Source organism: Cetorhinus maximus, chromosome 7 (genome assembly GCF_964194155.1).
Source record: "Cetorhinus maximus chromosome 7, sCetMax3.hap1.1, whole genome shotgun sequence".
Lineage (NCBI taxonomy): Eukaryota > Metazoa > Chordata > Chondrichthyes > Lamniformes > Cetorhinidae > Cetorhinus > Cetorhinus maximus.
Window position 1 is genome coordinate 26032828 of NC_135885.1, and position 24885 is coordinate 26057712.

Below are 24885 nucleotides of genomic sequence, written 5' to 3' on the forward strand. Positions count from 1 at the left end.
TAATTGCTTAGCTATGGTTAATCAACAAGAATTGTTTACAAACAATTTGTGCGCAAAGATATAGTACTAATTGTTCAAAGCAAAATATAGTGGATGCTGGAAATCTGAAATAAGAACAGAAAACGCTGGAAAAACTCAGCAGGTCTGGCAGCATCTGTGACTCTGCTTCAGCTCTGAAGGGTCATATGGACTTGAAACGTTAACTGTTTCTCTCTCCATAGATCCTGCCAGACCTGCTGAATTTTTCCAGCATTTTCTCTTTTCATTACTAATTGCTCAAGTGCCTTAACAAATGCTATTTCTTTGGTTAAGTATTAAAGAGGCTTCCTTATCAACACTGACAATGCATTCAAAATTTGTCTGCAGGCTGTCAGAGAATTTGAGCTCAAATTGGTTCATTGCTTAAGAATCAGTGGCTGTGACTATATGTACTGTACTGGATGCAGCTGCTGGAACAAACTTACAGTGTTAACAAAAATGAAGTTGGCAATGGATTCTGGTTTTAAATGCAGGCACTTTGCATGAGCCTCACTATTTTCAATCCTCATCAAGGTGATTTTTCTGCCTTGTAATGCCATGCTTCAAAGTAATAAAGCCATTCCTCAAAGAGGAGTCATGCACACTATTTTGTTGTTTCTGTAAGCTGACCAACATCAACGCAAGAAAGATTGCAGGAGGAGGGGTGGTGCGGGTTTCCTCCAGTCACGATACCATAAACCATTATGATAATTTGCTTCTTAGCATTATCTCTATGTGACATTTATCACTGGTGAAAGTTCATTCTGATACGGTTCAGCTTGCGAAAAAAGGAATTTTATTGCGAATCTAGTTGATAATGCTTTTCCTGGCAATATTGCTTGCCTCCCCATGTGTGGTACTGTACTTGATTTGCATGGTGCTTTTTGATGTGCATTTTAATTAAATAATGGATAACAGAAATTAAGAAACTTTGAATTAAGACATTTTGATTGCAATGTTAGCTACAAGTGTAGTAGCAAACCAACTTCCTCTTTCTTGGCTCAAATATTAATAATCAAATATTTTAAAAACAAAAACAGAATTATCTGGAAAAACTCAGCAGGTCTGGCAGCATCGGTGGAGAAGAAATCAGTTAACGTTTTGAGTCTTCATGACCCTTCTGCCAAAGGGTCATGAAGACTCGAAATGTTAACTGATTTCTTCTCCACCGATGCTGCCAGACCTGCTGAGTTTTTCCAGGTAATTCTGTTTTTGTTTTGGATTTCCAGCATCCGCAGTAGCTTTTAGCTTTTTGTTTTTATCTCTTTAAATATTTTAAAAACTTGCCTTTCATGCAAGTATGGGTGGCACAGGAGATCATATACTTACTTAAACATAAAAGCTTCAGGTTTCTTTAACTTACTGACCGTATAAGTGTGGGTGCTGCAAAAAAAGATTGCCACTGGGGGAATTATTCCAATGGTGGTGCAGACAGCAAAACAGCATATCCTCTGACTCACATAAACAACACACAGGATAGAAAAATAAGTATTGAGTCTAATGCTGTATTTTAAATTGTTAACGTTGTTGGAGAAAAATAATTTCTTGCTAGCTTTTCTGACCTTGATAACCTAATCCTTTCTCCAACGAAAGCTACGAATCTAGGGAAATTTGGCTCTTTATTAACTTAAGGGTGTTTCTATATAGGTATCTTCCATGAGTAGCTGAACTGTGGGCCTTGAAGAGTCAAACTATATGAACAAGCTTCCTCTGAGCAGCTAAAAGAATGAAACTGCACCCTAGACTCACTGTGAGCAATAATACATGAGATTGTAATATATATATTAATGCTATAGTTATTACTTTTACTAGTTATTACTAGTTATACTACCAAATCTGAAACAATTTTCTGGAAAATAAGTGCTTCCTTTATTTAATTTGGTCTTGTAACATTCAAAATGGGTCTCCTGACAGGAAGAGGTAGTTTTTGAACGACATCAAATAAAATGAAAATCACCATCAACATTCTGGAGGGGTCGTCGTTGACCAGAAATGGAACTGAATCATCCATAAAATGCTGTGGCTACAAGAACAGGTCAGAGGTTGGGAATCCTGCAGCAATTAACTCACATCCTGACTCCCCAAAACCTACCCACCGTCCACAAGGCACAAGTCAAGAGTGTAATGGAATATTCAACATTTGTCTAGATGAGTGCAACTCTAATAACATTCAGAAAGCGCGACACCATCCCGAGCAAAGCAGCCTGCTCAACTGGCACCCCATTCACCACCTAAACATTCATGCCTCCTCTACCAGCGCACAGTAGCAGCAGTGCATACCATTTACAAGATGCAGTACAGCAACTCGACAAGACTTCTTCAACAGCCCTTGCAAACCCAAATCCACTTAGAAGGACAAAGACAGCAGATGCATTGGAAGTTCATCTGCAAGAATCCCTCCAAATCACCATTCTGACTTGGAACTATATTGCTGTTCCTTCACTGTAGCCAAGTCAAAGTCCTGGAACTCCCTCCCTATCAGCACTGTGGCTGTACCTGTACCACAAGGACTGCAGTGGTTCAGGATTGGCAATAACTGCTGTTCCTTGTCAGTGATGCGCACATCCCATGAACTAATCTTTAAAAAAGTAGGTTGTAAGTAACTACACTTCTTTCAATAAATTAAAATACATGGTGCCACATCTGATTGCAACTGCCTACGAGCACAGTATTCATAAGCCTAAAGTTGTGATTTTTAAAAAAAGGTATGCATGTGTTTTAAGCAGGATAGCTATGTAATAAGTAGAGCACATGCTTTGAATAGGGACAGGAGAAAGCCATTCAGCTCCTCAAGCCTCTTCCGCCATTCAGACAGTCTGATCTGTACTTCAATTCCATTTATCCACCTTTAATCCATATTCTTTTTTTAGTGTTACCAAAGAATTGTCAGTCTCAGTCCTGGAAAATTTCAATTGATCCAGCACTTATAACTGTGTGTGTAAAAGGATTCCATATTTCCATTAGCCTTTGGGTGAAAGGTTTTCCTGATTTCATTCTTCAAAGACCCAGCCCTAATTTGGGTATTGTGCATTTTGTTCCAGGTGACCCCATTAGAGGAAATAACTTCTTTATAATCACCTCAAAATTTACTTTCTATAATTTTAAACACAATTAGATCAACACTAAGCCTTCTACACTCAAGCATTAAAGGCCAACTTTATGTGAACTGTCCTCATAATTGACCCATTTAAGCTCTAGAATCATTCTGATGAAGAATTTTCAGATGTTTCTTTTTTACCATTAACTTATCAGATATGCATATAAACAAAAAGCTCTCCTTACACACCATTATTGGTCATCTTGCATAGTAGTTGTCATGAACAGGTGTAATATTAATTTAAATATCAAATAAAAATGTGAAAAAACATCAACAATGTTATAAAGTGCCTTTAACATCGTAAAAGATCCCAAGGTGCTTCTCAGGAGCATTACTAAACAAAATTTGACAGCAAGTCACATAAGGAGATATTAGAGCAAATGGTCAAAAGCTTGGCCAAAGAAATATTTTTCAAGGAGTATCTTAAAGAGAGATAAAGAAATTTAGGGAGGGAATTCCAGAGTTAAGCGCAAAGGCAGCTGAAAGCACTGCCACCAATGTTGGAGCAATTAAAACGGGGGACGTACAACGTGCCAGAACTGGTGCAACACAGAGATCATGAGGGTTATAGGAGTGAAGAATGTTACAGAAATAGAGAAAGGGTGAGGCCAAGGAGGTATTTGGAAATAAGGCTGAGAGCTTTAAAATTGAGGCATTGCCAGACTAGGAGCTAATGCAAGCTTTAAGTCGTTCATTCTAAAGATTACATAAAAAACACAGGACCGACAAGGGAACAGGGCTTGGTGCAAGTTAGGATTCAGGTAGTAGAGTTTTGGATGAGCTTGAGTTTATGGAGGGTGGAAGACAGGAGGCTGGCCAGAAGAGCATTGGAATAGTCAAGTTTAGAGGTAATAAAGATGGGGGTTTCAGCAGAAGATGAGCTGACAGTGGGGCAGAGTTAGGCATTGTTACTGAGGTGGAATTAGGCGGCCTTGGTGATGGTGGGATACGTGGTCTAAAGCTCACTTCAAGGTCAAATACCACAATAAGATTGGAAATGCTGGATTCAGTCTCAGTAGCCAGAGAGAGTGATGGAGTCAGTAGCCACGGAGTGGACTTGTGCCAGGGACTGTAGACAATGGCTTTGGCCTTCCCAATACTTAGCTGGAAGAAATTTCAGCTCATCCAATACATCTTCAAATTACCCTCCAAGTCTCATGCTATCCTTCCAAATAGCAGTGTAGGGGTATCTGCATCACATGAACTGCAGTAGTTCAAGGAGGAGTTTCATCACCACCTTCTTAAGAGCAATCAGGGATGGGCAACAATGCTGGCTTTGCCAGAGTAGCTCACAGCCCAGGAGCAAGTAAAAGAAAGACCAACAGACAGTAGAGTTGTCAAGGGAAGTGGTCAGGAGGTACAGCTGGATGTCATCACCATACATTTCAAAGTCTTACCAAGTGCACAGTTTCATTGTTGGCGAGTGGTGGGAGGCTTGCCCAACGCTCATTTTCTAATTCTTCCATTACTTGATTCATGGCACTTTTCAACCATGTATCCACAGCAACCCCAATCTGTCTCAGTAACTCCAATCGTGCTTCTGCCTTTAGCTTAACTGTCTGCAAAAAAAATTTACACTTATTAAAAGGGTTTTTAATTTGAACAGCGTAAATGCTGTGTAACCACGTATGTTTCAGTTCCTGTGTCTATCTGGCAAGCTCTAAACTCTATTTAGTTCAACACAACGCATCCCTAAATTATAGCTATTTTATAAGACGGTTCATTAGCATAAAAACAATTAGACATAAATTAAAAACCATTTTTTTCTGTTTATGGCATCAATGTTTTAGAATTTATAAGGAAGCTCCTGTCCTTTGCTATTTTTAATTTGCAATCAATGCTGAAATCTGTACTTCATCAAACATGCTTCCTTGAACAATATGTTGTAGATCAACTAAGGCTAAAACTATTTTAGGCCTAGTATTGTGGAATAAGGCAGGGTTAATTAATAATCTCATGGTAGAAGGTCCTCTGGGAAAAGTGAGTCTGAAAGTGACATACTCCAATCCAAAACAAGACTTTTAAATGTAAACATGGCCAATTTTATGGATATGAGGGTGCAACTGGCTAAGGTTGATTGGGTAAATAGATTGAAACATATGGTAGTAAATAAACAGTGGGAAACATTTAAAGAAATAATTTAAAATTTTCAACAGAAGTACATTCATTTAAAAACAAAAATCAACAAGATGGATGCAAGAGTGTTAAAAATAGTATTAGATTAAAAGAAGAGGCTTATAATGCTGGGAAGAATAGTAGTAAGTCTGAAGATTGAGAGAGCTGTAGAAACCAACAAAGAGTGACTAGCAAGTTGATATAAAGCAGAAAAAAATAGGAGAATAAAGTAACCAGGATTAGAAAGATGGATTGTAAGAGGTATTACAAGTATATAAAAAGGAGAGCAGCTAAAGAAAATACTAGTTCCTTGGAGGCTGAGGCAGGAGAAATTATCATGGGAAATGAGGGAATGGCAGAGTTGTTCATCAAGGGCCAAATCTTCTGGTCTGACTGATATGGGAATTGTCTGGGAAGATTCAACTTCCGACTGGCAATTCCTCTGCTGCCCAGGGCCCTTCCTGGGTTGTTACCCAGGAAATGTTAGACAGATTAAAACCTAGACTAATTCCTGGGTAACTCCAGAACGCACCCCCAATCATTCACACTGGCCCCGCCAATTCCCTGACTACCCTTCGCCCCGACCCAACCGCCCCTCCTGGACCAGCCGACTATCCTCCCGGACCAGCCGACTACCCCCAACCCAGCCGACTACCCCCAACCCAGCCAGATTACCCCCTGACCTGACTATCCCTCCCGACTCGACCACACCCCCCGACCAGACCCGACTACCCCTCCAAACCCCACTGTACTCCCGCGAACCCAATCATCCCGCCACCTGAGTGCCCCTCCCACCCAACACTGCACACCCCAACCCGCAAACAGACATGACTAAACCTCGACCCAACTACTACCTGGCCAGACCCAACTACCCCTCCAGACCCTACTACCCTCCCAACCAGACCTGACTAAACCACTACACCATCTGTCTACCTCCTGATCTACAACCACCCCCAAGCCACCTACTCACTTCCATCTCACCCACCTACCCATTAACTCATTCATCCACTTTAAATGTCAATGAATGAATGGTAAGACTGAACGTTTAAACTTAACATATGGTAGCTAGTTCCATAAAAGGGGGACATATCCTGTCTTCCCACGACTCTACTCCTCTCTGACAGAGTTCCCCAAATGAGGCTGTGCGGTGTATTTCTCGGAAAGCTGGGCTCAGAAGGTCCCAGAAGAAATGTGGAGCAGCTTTAAGTTGGGGGAATTTAAAAGCACACTGGCAATCAGATGGTCATTGTCGCTGCTTGGAAGATCCGGACCCAAATATTTTGTGTCTGCCTTCACAGTAGAAGACACAAATTAGACATCGGGAATAGAGGGTAAACAAGGGGCTAATAAGAGTCAGGAATTTAATGTTAACCCGAGAAAAAATATTAGAGAAAAATAGGAACAGGAGAAGGCCATTTAGCCCGTCGAGCCTCCTCCGCCATTCAATATGATCATAGCTTATCGAACACTTCAATGCCTTTTATCCACACTAACCCCATAACCCATTACATTATTGTTAATCAGGAATCAATCAATCAATCTCTACCTTAAACATACTCAATGACTGAGCTTCCAGGTCCCTCTGGGTTAGAGAATTCCAAGGATTCACAACCCTCTGAGTAAAGAAATTTCTCCTCATCTTGATCCTAAATGGCTTCCCCCTTATCTTGAACATAAAAAACTAAAAGCTGATAAATCCCTTTGGGCCTGATTGCAGCTACCTAGGACGTAGGCAGAGATAGTGGATGTACTGGTTATGATTTTCCAAATTCCGGAATGGTCTCAGCGAATTGGAGGCTAGCAAATGTAACACCACTATTCAAGAAAGCAAAAAGAGAAAAAAAAACAGCCAGCTTCAAGCCAGTTAGTCTGACATCATTCTTCAGGAAAATTCTGTAATCTATTCCTAAGGAAGTCTTAATAATGCACTTAGAAGATCATAGTATAGTCAGGGTCAATATGGTTTTACTAAGGGGGAATGATGTTTGACAAATTTATTAGAGTTTTTATGAGGACGTAATAAGTAGGGTAGATAAAGGTGAACCAGTAAATGTAATATATCCGGATTGCCAAAAGCCAATTGATAAGGCGCCACACAAAAGGTTAATATGCAAGATAAGGGCTCATAGAGTTAGAGGAAATATATTAGCATAGATTGGGTAATGGGCAAGAGGCAGTGTTGGGATAAATGGAACATTTTCAAGTTGGTAGGCTGTAATTAATGGAGAGCTGCAAGGATTAGTGCTTGAGCCTCAGCTATTTAAAATCCATATTAATGATTTAGACAAAGAGACCAAAAGTGATAATGTATCCAATCTTACTGACGATACAAAGCTAGAGAGAATGTAAGTTGTGAGGGAGACACAAAGACTGCAAATAGATATGGACATATTAAGTAAGTGGGCAACAAGATGGCAGTGGAGTATTGTGTGTGGAGTGTGAGGCTATTCACTTTGGTCGTAAGAATGGAAAAGCAGAATATTTTTCAAAAGGTGTGAAACTTAATATTAGGTGTACTGGCACCCAAGTAACACAAAAGGTTCGTATGCAGATACAGCAAGTGATTAGAAAAGCAAATAGCATGCTGGCCTTTACCGCAAGTGAACTGGAGAACAAGATAAGGGAGTCTTGCTACAATTACACAGGGCTTTGGTGAGACTACTGTGATGAACACTAATCAAAGAAAATAGTTAATCTTCAAGGACTAAGGACATTCTGGAAGAATGTGTGTATTAAAAGATACTGTTCCTGTCAGGGTTAATGCAAGAACTCTGATTGCTTTTCTTAGAAGAAACATCCATTTACCTGAAAAGGTAATTAAGAAGTTGCAAAGAAGCTGGAAACCTCTTGACCCTGGTGGATTGTGTACAAAAGAAGTCACATGGTAGCTTATGGCTCTGGGGAAAAAAACTATGCCTGGAACTGTGTTTAAAAAGTTGGTTTTGGTTTTGCTTTGAGGACGACGACCAACTGCTTGTGAAGGAAGACATCAGTCTTTTTGCAGTCCAAAGCCCCAGTCAACAGCCAGAAGTAAATACAAGTTGCTTCTAAGTTGCTCTATATGCTGGAATTGAGTACCTGCAGGTATGCCTCAAGCCCACCTGAAAAACTGTGCAAAAGTCATCGATCGTTTTGCAGATCAGCCCTTGAGCACCAACCGCATAACCCGGAGGCTATTTCAAGGACCCCATCATCTTTCCTTTTCCTTTGAACCATTGACTTTTAACCTTTGGCAGAATTCCTCTATCTTTATTTTATTATTTTTGGTATGTGTGTGTGTGTGAGACGCATAGGGTATCTCGAAAGAATAATTGGTATACTTTCATATTTCATACTGTATGTAAATAAGCTTTGCCTTTCTATTTGACAAAACTAGTTTTATTGTAGTTTATTGAAAGAAGCCTAGTTAAAATCTCTTCTGTTCTGGGTAACAGTAGCAAAGGTAAACAAGTGGCTATTTTGGTGAGTGAATCAAACTTTTAAACTAATGATCTGTCCTGTGGAGTAGTGGGGCTAGTCAAACTGCGCACTCCTCCCATCCCGGTTTAACACCGCATCTGCAATACTGTGCGCAGTTTTGATCTGTTTATCTAAGGATATACGTGCCTTTGAGGAGGTACAGCTAAGGTCATTAGATTGATTCCTGGGATGAGAGGGTTGTCTTATGAAGAAAGACTGAGTAAAATGGGCCTCTAATCTCTGGAATTTAGATGAATGAGAGGTGATCCCATTGAAACATACAAGATTCTGAAGGGGCTTGACAGGGTAAACACAGATTGTTCCCCCTAACTGGGGAAGCTAGGACATGGGGGTACAGCCTCAGGTTAAGGGGTTGATCATTTTGGACTGAGAAGAGGGGCAATTTCTTCACTCTGAGGATTGAAACTTTGAAAATCTTTACCTCAGAGAATTTTAGATACTCCGTCATTGAGTATATTCAAGGCTGAGACAGAGATTTTTGACTACTTAGGGAATTAAGAGATAACAAGGAGTTGGCGGGAAAGTGGAGTTCAGGCTGAAGATCAGCCATGATTGTATCGAGTGCTGGAACAGGTTCAAGGGACCATATGGTCGGCTCCTCTTCCTATTCCTTACGTTATGTAAATTAATTTGCATATTTTCAAGAGCACACATTGTCCAGTGCTCTCACAGTGCCATAGCTGAAAAACTGACAGAACTTCTCCAACCAGGTGGAGGCGCGTTCCAATGCGTGCAAGGTGGTAAAGTTCTGGAAAATGAAATTGGGTCAGGATCCCAACATCATTCCGCCCTCTTCCAGCTTTCCCTGGGGCGGGCTCCAAGTCCTACAGGGATCCCAGTGGGCCTAGTGGGAAAGTAATTGTGGTGGGGAGAAAAACAGTTAAGCATAGATATGTTGAACAAGCTATGTTCTACTTCTAAGCACATACTCTCCTTACGTCAAGGGTTATGGACAATAGGCAGGAAAGTGGAGTTAAGGCCACAATCAGATCAGTCATGAACTTATTAAATGCCAGAGCAGGCTTGAGGGGCCAAATGGTCTACTCATGCTCCTACTTCTTATGATCGAACCTCTTATGATTGAACCTCTTTTGCCATTGCACTGATGACTGTCTTGGTGAGGTTTCCTGCTTTCATTTGATATAGAGATTTTCATTAATTATGCTTCAAAACTCCAGCCATTCTATACTTTTACATGGTCCACATTGAACTCTTCCCTTCCTGCAGTGTGCTCCCTGGTGATGGGTTTATCACTTACATCTATTATAAACCCACAGCCACCTGGATTATAGTTTTTCCTACTCTGCTTCCTACAAGGACTCCATTCCCTTTTCCCAGTTCCATTGTCTCCAACACGTCTGATGCAACCATAGCTGTTGAAATGTCTTCTGCTGAGGATTCCCTTCCCTCATGGGTAACAAGACCTCAACCTTTTGCCAGCTTCAACATAATACTATCAAAGATACTATTCCCTTTTCTCCCATTTTCCAAATGGAGCATTCTCTCTAACAACCTGGTCCCCTCTTCAAATCATCCCTAATCTCTTTATTTCTCTGGACATTTCCTGCCACACTGCTGTCCAGGTCACCAAACTCTCTTTCTGGATGAGACAGTAATTTGTGTGTACTGCCAAGCATTTTATTGCATCTGCTGCTCACGGTGTGATCTCCTCTAAATTGGCGAGATCACGTGCAGACTAGGTGACCACTTTGTTAGTGCTTCTGCTTGAAAGTGCGATTCCAAGCTTCCTGTCTTTTTCTTTCCTCTTGAATGCTCCACCATGTCTTTGTTCTTCTACATTGTTCCAATAAAACATGATGCAACCTTGAAGATCAGCATCTGCACTTTTATGCACTTTGCAGCCACCGAGCCTTAATATTGACTCCAATAACTTGGGGCAAAATGCAGACTATTATAGACCTCCACAGCAGGTGGGAGGTGACCCATGAAAATTCCATGGGTGTTCTTCTTGCTGCCTACTTACCCACCGTCAACATGTCTGAAATTTTATGGAGAGGTAGGCAAACCTAAGGTGGCCTTTCTGTGCTCATTCTAACTGAGACCCTTTAAGGCTGCTTTCCGTCTGGCAGGTGGTGGTGAAGAACGGGGTGGAGAGAGTGGGGTACACCAAGCAGGTAACCCTGTTTGGGCCTGGGCTGTGGGGTGGGGAGGCAGGGGTTACCTCTCTTACAGACCCCTTTTCCAGGGTCTGCTCCCCAATCGTTAAATGGCTGCAGGACTGCCGACATCAGTAGGGATGCCTTTCCTGTTGACTTTTTCAGTGGCGAGGTGGCCTCCAAATCCAAACTCAAGTTCGCACTTTATCTTCATCAGCAAAGACTGGTGGTGGGATGGTTGTGTTGGCATTTTTGGGAAGGGTGGACTTGTCATTGGGCTGCAGAATGAACCTCTGTTGCAACATGGGGCTGGCAAAGGTGGTCTGAATTTTTGTGTTTAAATCTCCCCTATTCCTCTTGCAGGTTGGAGTTTGTTCTGCTTCGCTATTTTTTGTGTTTATACTGCTTCTGCTATTCCCCCACTTCCTCAGCTATTCACACACCCTTGGTGTCTCAAAAATGTTTTAAATTTATTTGTCATTATGCTTCCTTCTGTCTCATTATTTGTTGTTCCTGCCATTTAACCATCCTGTTTTCCATTTAAACATATTATAGTCATTCTATTTCTTCCCCCGTGTGTTCTTTCCTCTTCTCTTCAGAAATGCTGGTCTGCAATATCTAACAAGGAATCCAGATCTGAAGCGTCATTTTTTTCTGTTGTTGCCACAGATGCTTACTGACCAGTTAAGTATTTATAGTATTTTCTGTTTCAAGTTTCTAGCCCACAGGTTTTTTGCTTTTTCCTTATCTCCCTTTTTCTTCTTTCCTGTTGTAATGACCAGCCTTCTAAAATCAAAGCTTGATATTGCGTTCACTCCAGACTGATTTATCTTATATTATTTCTTTGGTGTAAGATGAATCTCGACTCTTCACCTTAATTTTTCAATTCGGAAGAAAGCCCACAGACATAACTATCAACCCAATGTAACTGATAAGACAGCATTTTAAGGTAATGTTCAGAAATTTACAACAGCTTGTAAAAGCACTGATGCCAAATGCACTGGTTATCTATAACAATCACCATTCATTACAGCTTCAAGTTAGGCTGATGCAAATTAGAAAGCAGTGTAACAGATTGTTGTAAAACATCAGATAAAACAAACCAAGGCCATATGGACAGATGGTAGAGATAAGACAAGTATAAAACATTTAAACAAATTAATTAATAAACATAGCTTCAGTACAGAGGAAAGCAATTTAACGTTCAGTTATTTTATGATTAATATAATTGTTGCCAGCTAAGTAATGTAAGTGATATAAATACATTTCCATGCATCATTCTACTAGCCAGTAATTTGTGAGTTGTAGCTGTGGTTTTCAATCTATTTATTGATCTTCTCAGATAATGACTTTACAAAAGAAATCACCATCTGGTACAAGGTCTGCCCTTTATGCCATGCTATAGATAATGCAATATTTTAAAACAAAGGAGGATTAAAGGCAAATGCTTTAAATTTTCAGGAAATGAGTAGTGGGAGCCTTAATAACACACAAAATATCACAACATTCACTGCATCTTCTTTCTGAAGAGTTTTCTGGAAAATCTAAACTCGCAATTTTATTTCCTCCACCACCTACTAAAAATGACACATTAAAATTTGGTAAAGCTAATCTATCAGGCAAATAATATTCTTTAAAACAATAAATATTTGGATCTTTTAAATTTCCTCTAATCCACTCCCAGGATATGACTAATGTTTTTCAGTAGCCAGCCACTACATGGGCAAGGCTGTAGTATGGGAGGCTTATCCAATGTAGAGCCCGTGAAGCCCCCCCATGCAGCTCCTGGAGCCATTTTTCAAAATTCTGGTCAAACGAGTGAGTTTCAATGGATGATTCTTCAAGCAGCTGCTTCTCCAATCATAGGCTGCTTCTCTCCCACATTTGCTGCTGACAGGCTCACGAGTAAGCCTATTAGCAGCAAATGAGGGAGAGGAGAGAACCAGTTAGCTATTGGAGAAGCAGCTAACACTGGCGTAGGTGAGGGTGCTGAGGGCTGCTGGGCCTAGGAAAGTGAGGCAACAGCGGGGCTGGCGCCCGGGGAGCCGGTCAACGGCGGGGCTGGCGCCCGGGGAGCCGGTCAACGGCGGGGCTGGCGCCCGGGGAGCCGGTCAACGGCGGGGCTGGCGCCCGGGGAGCCGGTCAACGGCGGGGCTGGCGCCCGGGGAGCCGGTCAACGGCGGGGCTGGCGCCCGGGGAGCCGGTCAACGGCGGGGCTGGCGCCCGGGGAGCCGGTCAACGGCGGGGCTGGCGCCTGGGGAGCCGGTCAACGGCGGGGCTGGCGCCCGGGGAGCCGGTCAACGGCGGGGCTGGCGCCCGGGGAGCCGGTCAACGGCGGGGCTGGCGCCCGGGGAGCCGGTCAACGGCGGGGCTGGCGCCCGGGGAGCCGGTCAACGGCGGGGCTGGCGCCCGGGGAGCCGGTCAACGGCGGGGGCTGAGGAGGGCGAAGTTCTGGTGGCCCGTGGAAGGCAAAGTCATGTTGTTAAGCCCCTGGAGGGCGAGTCTGCCTTGCGCCCAGTTTCAGGTTTCTCACTCACTCTCACCACCACACACCAACACATACACATGGGCCCACTCACAGTGGGTGAGGGTGCCTGTGTGTGTGTGAGCAACCCGAGGCTGGATGTGAGCCAGACACACATACACACACAGGTCATTTTTATTGATTACCCTTTTTTAACTTAGCAATAAATTGTCATGACATTGCTGTTCCTTTCCTCAAAAATTGTTTCATTCCTTAAAACTTCAACTTTTTTGCTGAAATTCAGTTTATTATTGTGCCAAACCTTAGCTTTCTGAAATTTTCTCACTGGCACTTTGATTGAGAAAAATATGCAAATATCACCCCCCCCACCCCCTGAGTGAAAAGGTAGGACAAGCCTGGTGTAGGGCAATCTGTTTTTTTCCTTCGCTTTTTAATAAGAAATTATACCTCTCCTCAATGATCTGAGCTTATAACTCATAAACAGCAACCTTCTTAACAGATATCTTCACCTTCTAGTAGCAAGCAATTCCCCTCCTCAGAGGTCCAAAATCATGACTCATTCTCTTGAATTAGTCACTTAGCTGGCATCATCAATGGGACACCCCCAAATTAGATAATTAGAAACTGTGCCAAATGACATCCTTTCCAGTCCTAAACGTCGATAAGGAATACATGCACCAAGAACAATCTGTATCAGCTCAAATGGTATCAAACATTTCAAACTGTAGATCTTATTTAGATAAAAACAGACCCTTAGAGGGGATGCAGTTCATATTAAAAACAATTTTCCTTCAGTAAACTTCTAAGCATGATTTTATAATGAAAGTAGTGAAGTATTTACAGATCTAAAAATTAAATTACTAACTCTTTTAAACAATAACAAATAATACTTAAGCATTACCAAATAGAAGAAAATAAGCTTCTTCGAGTTAAACTATCAAATATACAATACTACACTTTACACACACCCCTCTTTGACCATTTTGTAGCTACACTCAGTAAAGCTATTCCTTAGGATTTGCCCTTATTCTTTATTACACAGTTGGATATTTTGGGTTATTATTGTTGGAAAAAATACTTCTGCAATTATTTTATCCAATGCCAATTTACACAAGGTTTCCAAAGTAGAAACTTAATTTGGTTTAAACCAAATATAGTATTTGTAAGTAAAATTAAATTTAATATACTTCCTTGTGGTTGTGATAAAGTCGGTCAGTAGCATGAGCCATATGGCCTAGAAGGTACCAAATTCAATGCCTAGCCTTTTCTGAGTTTGATCTCAATGAGGGTGTTTCATGGGCTTAAGCATCAGCGGGTTCTGGAGAGAAAAATCAGCCAGTGTTTCAGAGACCATCTAGTGATTATTGCTTGAAGGTGTGTGGAGGGCATCTGGCAACATCAAGGTTGTGCTAAGTACTCTAGATTAATCCAATGTCCACTGTTCCAGTTTCTAAACAAATATTTATTCTGTTTTCTTTTGTTGGGAGTCTCTTCCATTGATTGCTATGTGGGCTAAGGGAAGGAAAGCTCACCTTTCTTGAGGCTGGTTAGTTTTGTACCCTTACCATCACTAGTTTCACAATTGCAGCATACGTTGGAAACGTAGCTTCCATCTATAAGATTTGTACATTTTAAACATGCCTCAATATTCTTTTCTCCTGAAAAGGGGGCATAGTTTTTCTGGGTCTTCTTTCATAACTTGGATCCACAAATCTAAGAATCACCCCCAATTTCTAAAATATTAATGTTCCTTCGAAGGAGAGTTTTATTTGTTTCAGAGACTTCCTGTGCAAGTTAATCATTTTCGTGAAATTTAATTGCAAGTACCACATTCCATCAGCTATAAGAAGAACTGGTGCATTGGCTTCTTTTGGCTTAGTGTCTACTGACTGTTCCTTGAGACTATCCAAAGCACAAGGCTCCCATGAAGCCAATAGAGCAACTCTAAAATGGTACATTTTAGAAAGCAAAAACAAAACTTCCCTGTTAAAAGGTTAGATTTAGATTTATCTTTGCTAAATTGTACTTCTGTTTACTGCTAAAAGTTTGTACATTTACTGCCTCTGTTCACAAAACCAGAATTTGAAAAAGTCTTTCAGTGAAGATCGATGTACTTATATACTCATTAGCACTACTGTGCATTATGGGAACAGACAGTTAAGGTAATAACCAGATCTAACAGTGTGTGTTTTTCTATTTTGATAACTAAAGTATTCTTGGTGGTAACTGCAAGTAAGGAATATAGACAGACACACATGTACACAAACACATATCCCAAAAATATCATGGCTTACATTTTCCACTCATTGGGCAGAATTCTCTGGTCGGCGAGCGGGGGCGGGGCATGCTCACCGACGCGTGGTGACATCGGGCAGGCGTCCTGACACCATTTAGATTTTCAGTTCGGCGGGTGCACAGCCGACTCGGCTGCACGCTGGCCAAACTGTCAAAGGCCTATTAAGGCCATTTAAATAGTAATTAATTCAATTAGCTGTGCTGCCTGTCCAACCTTAAGGTTGGCGGGCAGCCGAAGAGCCCAGGTGGTCTTCGCATTTTTCATGAAACCTCACCCACGGCGGGATGAGGTTTCATGAAGTGTTTTAACATCTAATTAAAATGTTAACATTCCTTCTTTGACATTTCCCAGCTCATGTGACAGTGTCACACGAGGGGACGCTTTAAAAGTTTTTTCCACCTTTAATTAAATTAACACATCAAACGGTGCCTCAGGGAGATCTCTGAGCTCTTTCGCATCCATGCGTAAAAGAGCGCAGGGAATGACTCAGGGAATTGCCTCCCGCCCGCACAGGGAGCACTCAGCGCTTCCGGGTGAGCGTCACGATGGGCGGGCCTTAATTGGCCCAGCCGCATAAAATGGCGACGCGTCCCCGATCGGGGGCGCCAATCAAGTTTGCGCCCACCCCCGCACAACCCCCCCCCCCAATGGGGGGACAATTTTTCCCATTGTGTTTATTATATTTAGTAAAGCAGCAAGCAAATAAAATTACCAGGTGTGTTAATTAATCTGTTCTTTCTTTTTGAAAATTCATACTGTATTCTGCTCTCAGATATCCTTTACCTCTGCCTTCCGGATAGTTTCTCTAGCCTCTTCTACTTTTTGTTCCAACTCAATTCGCCCTTGTTCTGAGATTACAGTTCCATGAGCCTTTAGATCTTCCAAGGTCTATAAATTCAAACAATAGATAAAATGACTAATTTAAATCAATTAGGTCAAATATGTGATTCTGCTTTGTCAAAAATTGAAAGGAAAACAAGTACAGAACCAAACATAATGAGTCTGTGTGGTACCAAGTCAATCATGTGACTTAGACGTTACTTATGGGAATGCGCTTTAACGGATAACGCAAGCCTTGTTGCAGGAATGTGAATAACCTGGTCTAGTGCTGAGGTCAATGGGGCTGCATACAAAGGGGCTGATAGTACAGATTAAGTTCTTAATGAACCTAAATCATTTTTCCAAACTTAACATTAATTAGGGCAAGTTTACAAATAGTCATTTGTTAGTACAGAACTTGAGTATTGCTGAAAAAGAGACATATCTAAATTTTTCGTCTTGAACTCAGGACATTTCGCAAGAATACCAATATAAGGGAAAAACAACAATTTATACTTCATGTGAAGATAGTGCTGATTGGTTGGCAAATGGCATTGCCATGGAGAATGCACCAGTGATGATGGCTGCCAGTTAACTGCCAAGCATTCTTTGAAATTTAAACCAGGCAGCTAGACCCTGATTGGTCAAGGCATTGCTCTGAGGAATAAGTCAGCGAATGGCTGGCACTTATTTTGTTTAGCTGAAACAGGTGCAATGTGTGTACATGCTCTTTCTGTCTGCAAAGAACAGGGCCATGTGTTAATATATGCAGCTTCCAGTACACGCAAATGTGCCACACTGCGAGCCCAACTGACAATGTTAAACTGGTTGTCAGCATAATTCTTAGCACACTAAGGATTGTTTAGCAAAAGTTACCCAATCGCTGAATCACATTTAATGTTGGACACTATGTTTTAAGTTTTGCAAGCACAGGCTGGTTGGGTATGGTCTGTACCGTGCCCATTGCAAACAGTGGCTGGGACATACTGTTTGAAATGATCCGCCAGTCTTTGGACGTGCGGCCAACGTACCTAGCATCACGCTGGCACTGAAATTCATACACATTACTTATTTGTGTGATGGGCAAATGTCTTTTTGGCTTAATGGCAACATCCTGTTAGTGGTGAATACCACTTGTGCTGCTACTGCATATAGCAGTGTGAAACAGCTAGCTTTACCTATTGCTCAGATTTTTGAGATACCTTGCCCTTCCAGGGTAATCTGAAGTAAACTGGGCACTTTTCAGGGCCGAAAGTGATGGCCTTAGTCCCATTCATAAATTTGCATGATATACAGTGCAAAATGATCTGATCAGGGTAGCCATTATCCTGCAGGATGCCTTTGATGCCTCCTATTTTAGGTTTTGGTCAGTTTCTCTAAACTAGACTGGTAAGTTCAGTGTAGAACACAGCCAAGCTCATTTAATTAAAATATAGTAGAATATTTGCACTTTTCACTTACCCTCTGACTATGGATGATTGTTTTGTGCTCTCGTGCAACACGTGTTGCCCATTTACGAGCTTCCTTGTTAAGGCTGTGCTCCTCAGTGGTCCCAGATTCATACTCCAATTGCCGACTCTGCAATGTTTAGTGCGACTTGTTAACAGGGTGACAGAAAAAATGATGACCATGGACACACACTTGTTGGATCCTTTGGGAAATTTGTTTGCATCCAATAAACTTAATGCCAATTAGCTAACAGTGTGCTATTTTTATCTCTATCTCACTTACCAAGAAATATTAGAATTTCTTTTGCTAAATTTAAAAGAATATGCAGAAGGCCAGGAAAGATTTCTGGAATTATGGTGGGTACACTGATTCACAAGTACTGCATTATGAAATGGCAAAATGATTACATTTTGAGAATTATACTGCAATTTCATACTTGAGAGCTTGCAAGATAGACACAATTTGGTGTTTTCTTTTAGGTAAATCACTAAGCATCAAAAGATATCCTCCATTTATTGCAGTGGAAAGTAAGAATACTGGAGGATGGGTAAGGTAAGATGGGGCATTTAATAAATACAATTTCCAGCCTCCTTTCATTTAGTAATTGATGCAAGATGTGGAAATCCAGCCACGTAATAAGATTTTTTCATGTGTGTTGTAAAATTTGATTCTAGTTAGAAGTTAAAACATAAAATAAAGTAAGAATACAGACAAAACTACAGCCGCTCTTCTGCTTATTCTCCTGAATTTCAATACTAAACCCACTGATTAAGGCAAAAAGGAAAATAGCAAGCTTTACTGTACATCAGCAGCATGCAAAGCACCAGGCTCTGTCACCATCTATCTTCAATAATCCAGGCTCAGATTCTTACATAGGAAACAAGCAGAATCTTTAACAGTATTCACTATTAACTCTATTTCGGTTCTTTGGGCTCTCTTTTTCTCTCTGGCCCTTTGGTCAAAGAGTAATATTCCAGTGCATATTCCCTTAATGGTATGCAGGCTAACGGTAGAGGTGTCTGCAAGCAGTGCCTTTAAGGGCAAGGTTTTGGATAACTGGTTTTATTTAGTAACCGTCCTGCATCCAGTAGGTGTTTGCTGCAATGCAAACACCACATAAATTGTCACACTCACAAAGTCAATTAAAAGGAATTTGTGCCTTCCTCAAGCCAGCTACCTGCTTTAGAGGTCAGGATTACTTTTTTTTAAAAGGCAGAATACCATGTAATTTGTAAAATGCATCTGGCCTTATAAAATAGCATGTCCTCTGATCTACATGAGCAGCATCACAGGAGATCCATTCTCATTTTAAGAAAGGAGAAAGGAAGTCAATGAGTTAAAGTCAGAAATTTCTAAGTAATTTATTTATTTTTAATTGACCTTAGTGACAATTACAAGCAGTAATTTTGACAAATGCCTATAGTTAAAATATTCATCCTGCTCTTCAATACTAACAGTTTTCAATAATCTGAACTCTAATTGAATCAAGGGGTCACCCACTGATCTAGTATGATTCTATAGCAACAACTTGCATTTATATAGCACCTTTAATGCAGTAAGACATCTTAATTTGCTTCATTGGAACGTAATCAAATCAAAACTGACACTGAACCAGAGAGGAGAAAGGGCAGGTGACCAAATGCTTGGTGAAAGAGATAGGTTTTAAGCAATGTCTTAGAAGGAAGAGAGAAAGGTGAAGAAGTTTGGGAAGGAATTCCAGAGATTAGGGCCTCAATGGCTATCAGCATGACAACCAATGGTGGGGTGATACAGAAGGCCAGAGTTGGATGAATGAAGAATTCTCAGAGGTTGTAAAGCTGGAGGAGGTTACAGAAATAAGGAGGGGTGAGGCTACGAAGGAATTAAAACACGTATTTGAGAATTTTAAAATGAAGATATTGATCTTTTTCTCATCTCACCCCTTCAGGCATAGACCTTGCTGGGATGCCCGGTTTTCTTGGCCAGCAGCACAGCCTGGATGTTGGGCAGGACCCCCACCCTTGGCTATGGTTAACCCCCTCCCAGCAGCTCCTCGTCATTGCAACTGCAGGTGGCGGGGGATGAAGTGGGTCTTCTTGTCTTGCTGGACAGCTCGAGGATCTCAGTGGTCAGGAACTCGAGGATGGCGGCCAGGCAGATGGGGACTCCGGCCCCAACACGCTCGACATAGTGACCCTCGCACAGCAGCCGGTGGATACAGCCAACTGAGAACTGGAGACTAACTCTGGAAGAGTGAGTCTTGGTCTTAGCGCGCCCTTTCCCTCCAGTTTTACCACGACCAGACATCTTGTTGTTGCCCCTGCTGGAAATTTTCACCAATCTTTGATTGGTGAACCAGAACCAATGTAGAATGGTGAGCACAGGGATACTGGGTGAACAGGACTTAGTGAGAGTTAGAATATGGACAGCAGAATTTTGGCTAAAGGAGGGTTTGTGGACTGATGCTGGCCAGCCAGGACAGCATTTGAATAGCCAAGCTTGGAGGTAACAAAAGCACAGCAAAATATTTAAAATAAAGTGAAATGAACAAACAACAATGTAGCTTAGCTCCTAAAAAAGAATAATTTCTCTCCTCACTCATTGCTCCTCCTCAAAAATAAGTCAATGAACCTTTTATTAGAATTAAATAACATCACTGTGTTTCATTCAGGATTTGGGGAACTGCAAGCTTATCTCAATGTTGAGATTCTTAACTGCAAAGTGGGCAAAAGGTTCCAGTTAATACCCAGTCACTAAAGTAAATGGTGTGGGAATCATCTTTAACCCCGAGTACTATTATAACATTTCAGCTTTAATATAGATGTTTAATAAACAAATATTTACATTTTGTCCATGTTTGTAGCTCCCCAGGGGGAGGTTTAGGTATGTATCTCTAGCATCTTTCATAGTGCTTAAAATAAATTAAAGGATTTATATACAGCATGTTGTTAGTGAGATTAGTTTCTAACGTGACATCTGAATGTCAAGTTATACCCCACAAAAACAATGGAACAGAAACTGCCGCATGAATGTAACATTAACCCCAGTCAAGTGTAAAAATATGCAAGAACTGGAGATAACTATCCCCATATTAGACAGGCTGCTGAGCTTAATGTATGTATTCATTTAGCAGAAGTCAAATTGGCAAAAGGAGCTCATTTCTGCTCTTCATGATTAAGTAATGCTGCAATATAAAACCAATAAATTTAAGGGAAAAGTGAATAATGCATCTTGCTCGGCTGGACTAAACACAGGCTAACAGTTCACTTTCTGAAATGAATTGCAATGACTACAATTTCCAGTATCCAAAAGTTTATATAAGGCAGTTTTTCCTGGGTCTTGATTCCTGTATAATTCACACCAATAATTAATATACAGGTACAGTGTCTCAAGGCTAGCAACCTCAGGACTGAGGCCATGCCGGATTTTGGATTTTGCTGGATTTTGGGTTGGGCAGTTCAGGTCAAGCCGGGTCAGGTGGAATCAAGGGTCGCTTGGAGTGTGGGAATAGATTGACGCGTGAAGCTGCTAACTAGTTCGGCACTGCACCGTGCCAATGCAGCACTTAATCAAGCTGTCCAGGTAAGTTTTTTTTAATTTTACTCAATTAATATTGACACATGATACATTACAAAAACGTCTGGTTTTCGGACAGCTGGGTTTGAGACTCTGTGCCTGTAATTCTCTCAGCTAAACTAATTTGGATTTTATCTGTGTATTAACCTACATTTGGCTTCTGAATTGAAATTATAAAATTCTTTTTAAAGAATTCTTTGGTAGCCCCTGGAGAACGTTGTTGTCACAGCTAACCCTATGAGCACTAATGGAGCATTCACTCCTAAATTACTTAAAAAAATATACTGGTTATTAAAAGTACCATGGAAAAAATGTGTATATTATATCACTTACAGGTTTTCTTTCATTTCTACAATTATTAAATTTACATTTTTTCTTCCAATACAAGTTTTTATATGAAAGAGCCAGTTCCTAATGAACGATAAACCATCTAGTTTAAAGGGTTACAACCATTACGAACTGCTGAAAGAAATTTTAAAGGTTATTTCACAGACCTCAAGCAGAATTTAAGATAAAATTAACAAGGAGACTATTTTAACCTTTTACTAAGACAACGCAAACAGATTTCTAAAGGTTACCATTCACAAAATGAGTGAATGAGCGAGAATCAGAAAGAGATTATACTTAATAACCATCATTCTGCTTCCTGTGCAAGCAATATTCACCTTCACTTGATATTTTTAGTTTTTTATGCTACTGACCCAATTTACTTGATGGCTTTAACGTAGTTAAGAAACTAAGTAATACTTCGTTCAGTAATTCAACGCAGAAATTTTGGTCAATAGAATAGTTTTGTTTTATTATTTAAACTAGTTGACACCAAAGGAGTGGCTGCAATCTCTGATAAGTCATTTGGGAAGTTAGAAATATTATCAAGTGATAAATCAGTAAAGTTAAACTGCAATTGCTAGCAAAAATCTAACAGGGTGCTTTGCGTGAACCAGGCTTCAACGCTGAACCTTGTATGGAAAACTGATGGGATAGGTTAGGAATCAAAATATGAAACCAGGCTTCTAAAAATGAGGAAAAATTAATTAATCCATTAATGAAGGTCATTTCAGACAGGTATCATTGTAACGAGAAATAAATTGGTAATGCCCTTGTTCTGAACCCCTTAAGTGTGCACTGATAATCTTTCCAGTTGGGAAACCAATAGACAATCTTAGTTAGCCAATCAAGAAACATTTAAATTACCTTCATCTGGGTCACCAATAGATTAGGAAACAAGATACTTGACCAGTTGGCAAAAAGTCCAATTCCATTTAGCATCTTGCTAAGTTATGCATCCATGCAAGTAACAAGGGTGCAACATGACTATATCATATGCCACAGAATTGTGATAGAAAAGATCTGAATATAAATAAATTATTGAAAGCCATTAAATAATGGCTTTTACCATGGCACAATCTTATGACATACTTATAGTATATCCCAAACAGTGCCAAATTTACTAAAGCAATTGATTAATTCAAGATTTCAAGGTAGAAATCTTTTACAGATGATTTTAAGGGCCTGATTTTAATGCTGCGGAAGTAAAAAGGTTTTGAGTGGGTCAAAATCAGGCCCCAAACATCAATTCACAAACTGGCACCAATTGTACAAAGGTAGTTAAGGTACTGCAATCGTCAGGAGCTGTCACTGTTGTCTATCAAAAGATGCAGTTTTTTTACACATGCACACCACACCACAAGACACCAAGTACACAAAGACTGTGTGTACCTCTGCTAAAGTCATTCGCAAAGTGCTGACGGGTGAGAGGTCTATGTCCACAAGCTGCACTGTATTAAAACTCTGAACAATGAAAACATTAAAGGACAAAATGAACATGTTAGCTTCGACATACAGTGGTTAGAGGAAAAATCAGACAAGTTGCCCTGGATTACTCAAGTAGCTTTAAACATTTATCAGCACACATGCAAACCATCCACGAAACAGTACAGCATTATCACTAACTAAAAGTTAACAAAGGTAAAAAAAGCTTCTAAAGCAAAAGAGGTTAGGGATCCATCCACAGTAAACAGCAATTTAGCAACTTGGACAATAACATTGAGTTTTTGTCAAGATAATCATAAATTAAGGAACACGTTTTTCCATACATCTTCACATTCAGAGAATGAAAAGGTACTTAGCTAAGTTTGGTTTCAAGTAGATATAGATCAACATATTTGTAAGTAATCATTTAAAGCACCGTTGACATATGTGCATGGTATAGGTATGGGAAACAAAGATCAGTGTTTCAAAGTATAACTCTGAGAAAGGAACATAATATAAAATAACGTGTGCTAATACATTTTCCAGAAACAGTTGATTGTTGATGTATTTTCTAGCAATTAGTTTTAGAGTTGATACAGAAAAGGACACTTTCCTCCAAAAGCCATAAGGCAAATGACATTGCATTAATTTGGCAAAAATAAAATACCGTAGATGGTTGAAATCAGAAATAAAAATAGAAACTACTGCAAATACTCAGTAAATCAGGCAGCATCTGTGGAGAGAGAAACAGGGCTAATGTTTCAGGTCTGTTACTTTTCATCAGAATTAGAAAAGGTTAGGAACGTACTAGGCTTTGAGCAAGTGAAAGTGGGAAGGATGGAAAAAGAACAAAAGGGAACATCCATGAAAGGGAGGAGGGCAGGAAAGATTAAATGGTAAATGTTACTGCTCCCTTTCTCTTTGCACCATTAAATCTTTTGTTATTTAATCTCTCCTGTCTTCCACCCTAACTTAGACCTTCCTTTTTGATCTACTTGTCTTTGGAATTCTCTTCCTGAAAAGGCGGTGGAAGCAGAGTGTTTGAATATTTTTAAGGCAGAGGTGGATAGATTCTTGGTAAGCAAGGGGGTGATAGGTTATTGGGGGTAGGCGGGATGTAGATTTGAGTTTACTATCAGATCAGCCATGATCTTATTGAATGACGGAGCAGGCTTCAGGGGCCAAATGGCCTACTCCTGCTCCTTGTTCGTATAGGATTTAGAAAAATTTACGTGTGTGGCAGATGATGATCTATAGAAGATGGGGCTGAGCAGAGAGAACTTCACACTCCACACCTAGAAGATGCTAAGCCTGAACTGTTGACGTAAACAGTGAGTATCAAAAACAGAAGGAATAAAAGTGAGTGATCATGACCATAACAGAGCCTGGTCAGCTTCAAGCAGATATTACAGCAAAACTATTTAGTTACTATTTAATTTGCACAGTGAATATAGAGCGACAAGACACAAATACAAAATTCACACCTAAAGGAAGTTAGAGATTAGAATAAAACTTTGTTTCCACAGGACAAGAGGGCATGCTGAACAGATAACCAGAGAAAGGCATTCATTTAGGATCAACATAAATTTGAAAAGAAGCTGAACTGATATCACAGAATTGTTACGGCGAAGGAAGAGGCCATTCGGCCGATCGTGTCTGCACCAGATGTCCAAATGGGCTTCATGACTGAGTGCCATTCTCC

The 24885-nt window shown here is 40.5% G+C and overlaps 1 protein-coding gene across 2 annotated transcripts in view; it reads right to left on the minus strand.

Annotated features, from left to right (window-relative positions):
* Positions 1-24885, minus strand: part of fchsd2 (FCH and double SH3 domains 2) — a 266251-nt gene that overhangs the window by 45959 nt on the left and 195407 nt on the right. The window contains exons 11-14 of one of the 2 annotated variants that reach the window (XM_078545224.1): positions 23151-23222; positions 17889-18005; positions 16392-16496; positions 4513-4674 (exon numbers count right to left, since the gene is read on the minus strand). In XM_078545224.1, the coding sequence (XP_078401350.1) occupies positions 4513-4674; positions 16392-16496; positions 17889-18005; positions 23151-23222 (456 nt within the window). The remainder of the gene's footprint in view (positions 1-4512; positions 4675-16391; positions 16497-17888; positions 18006-23150; positions 23223-24885) is intronic. The other variant, XM_078545225.1, reaches the window with a different exon arrangement.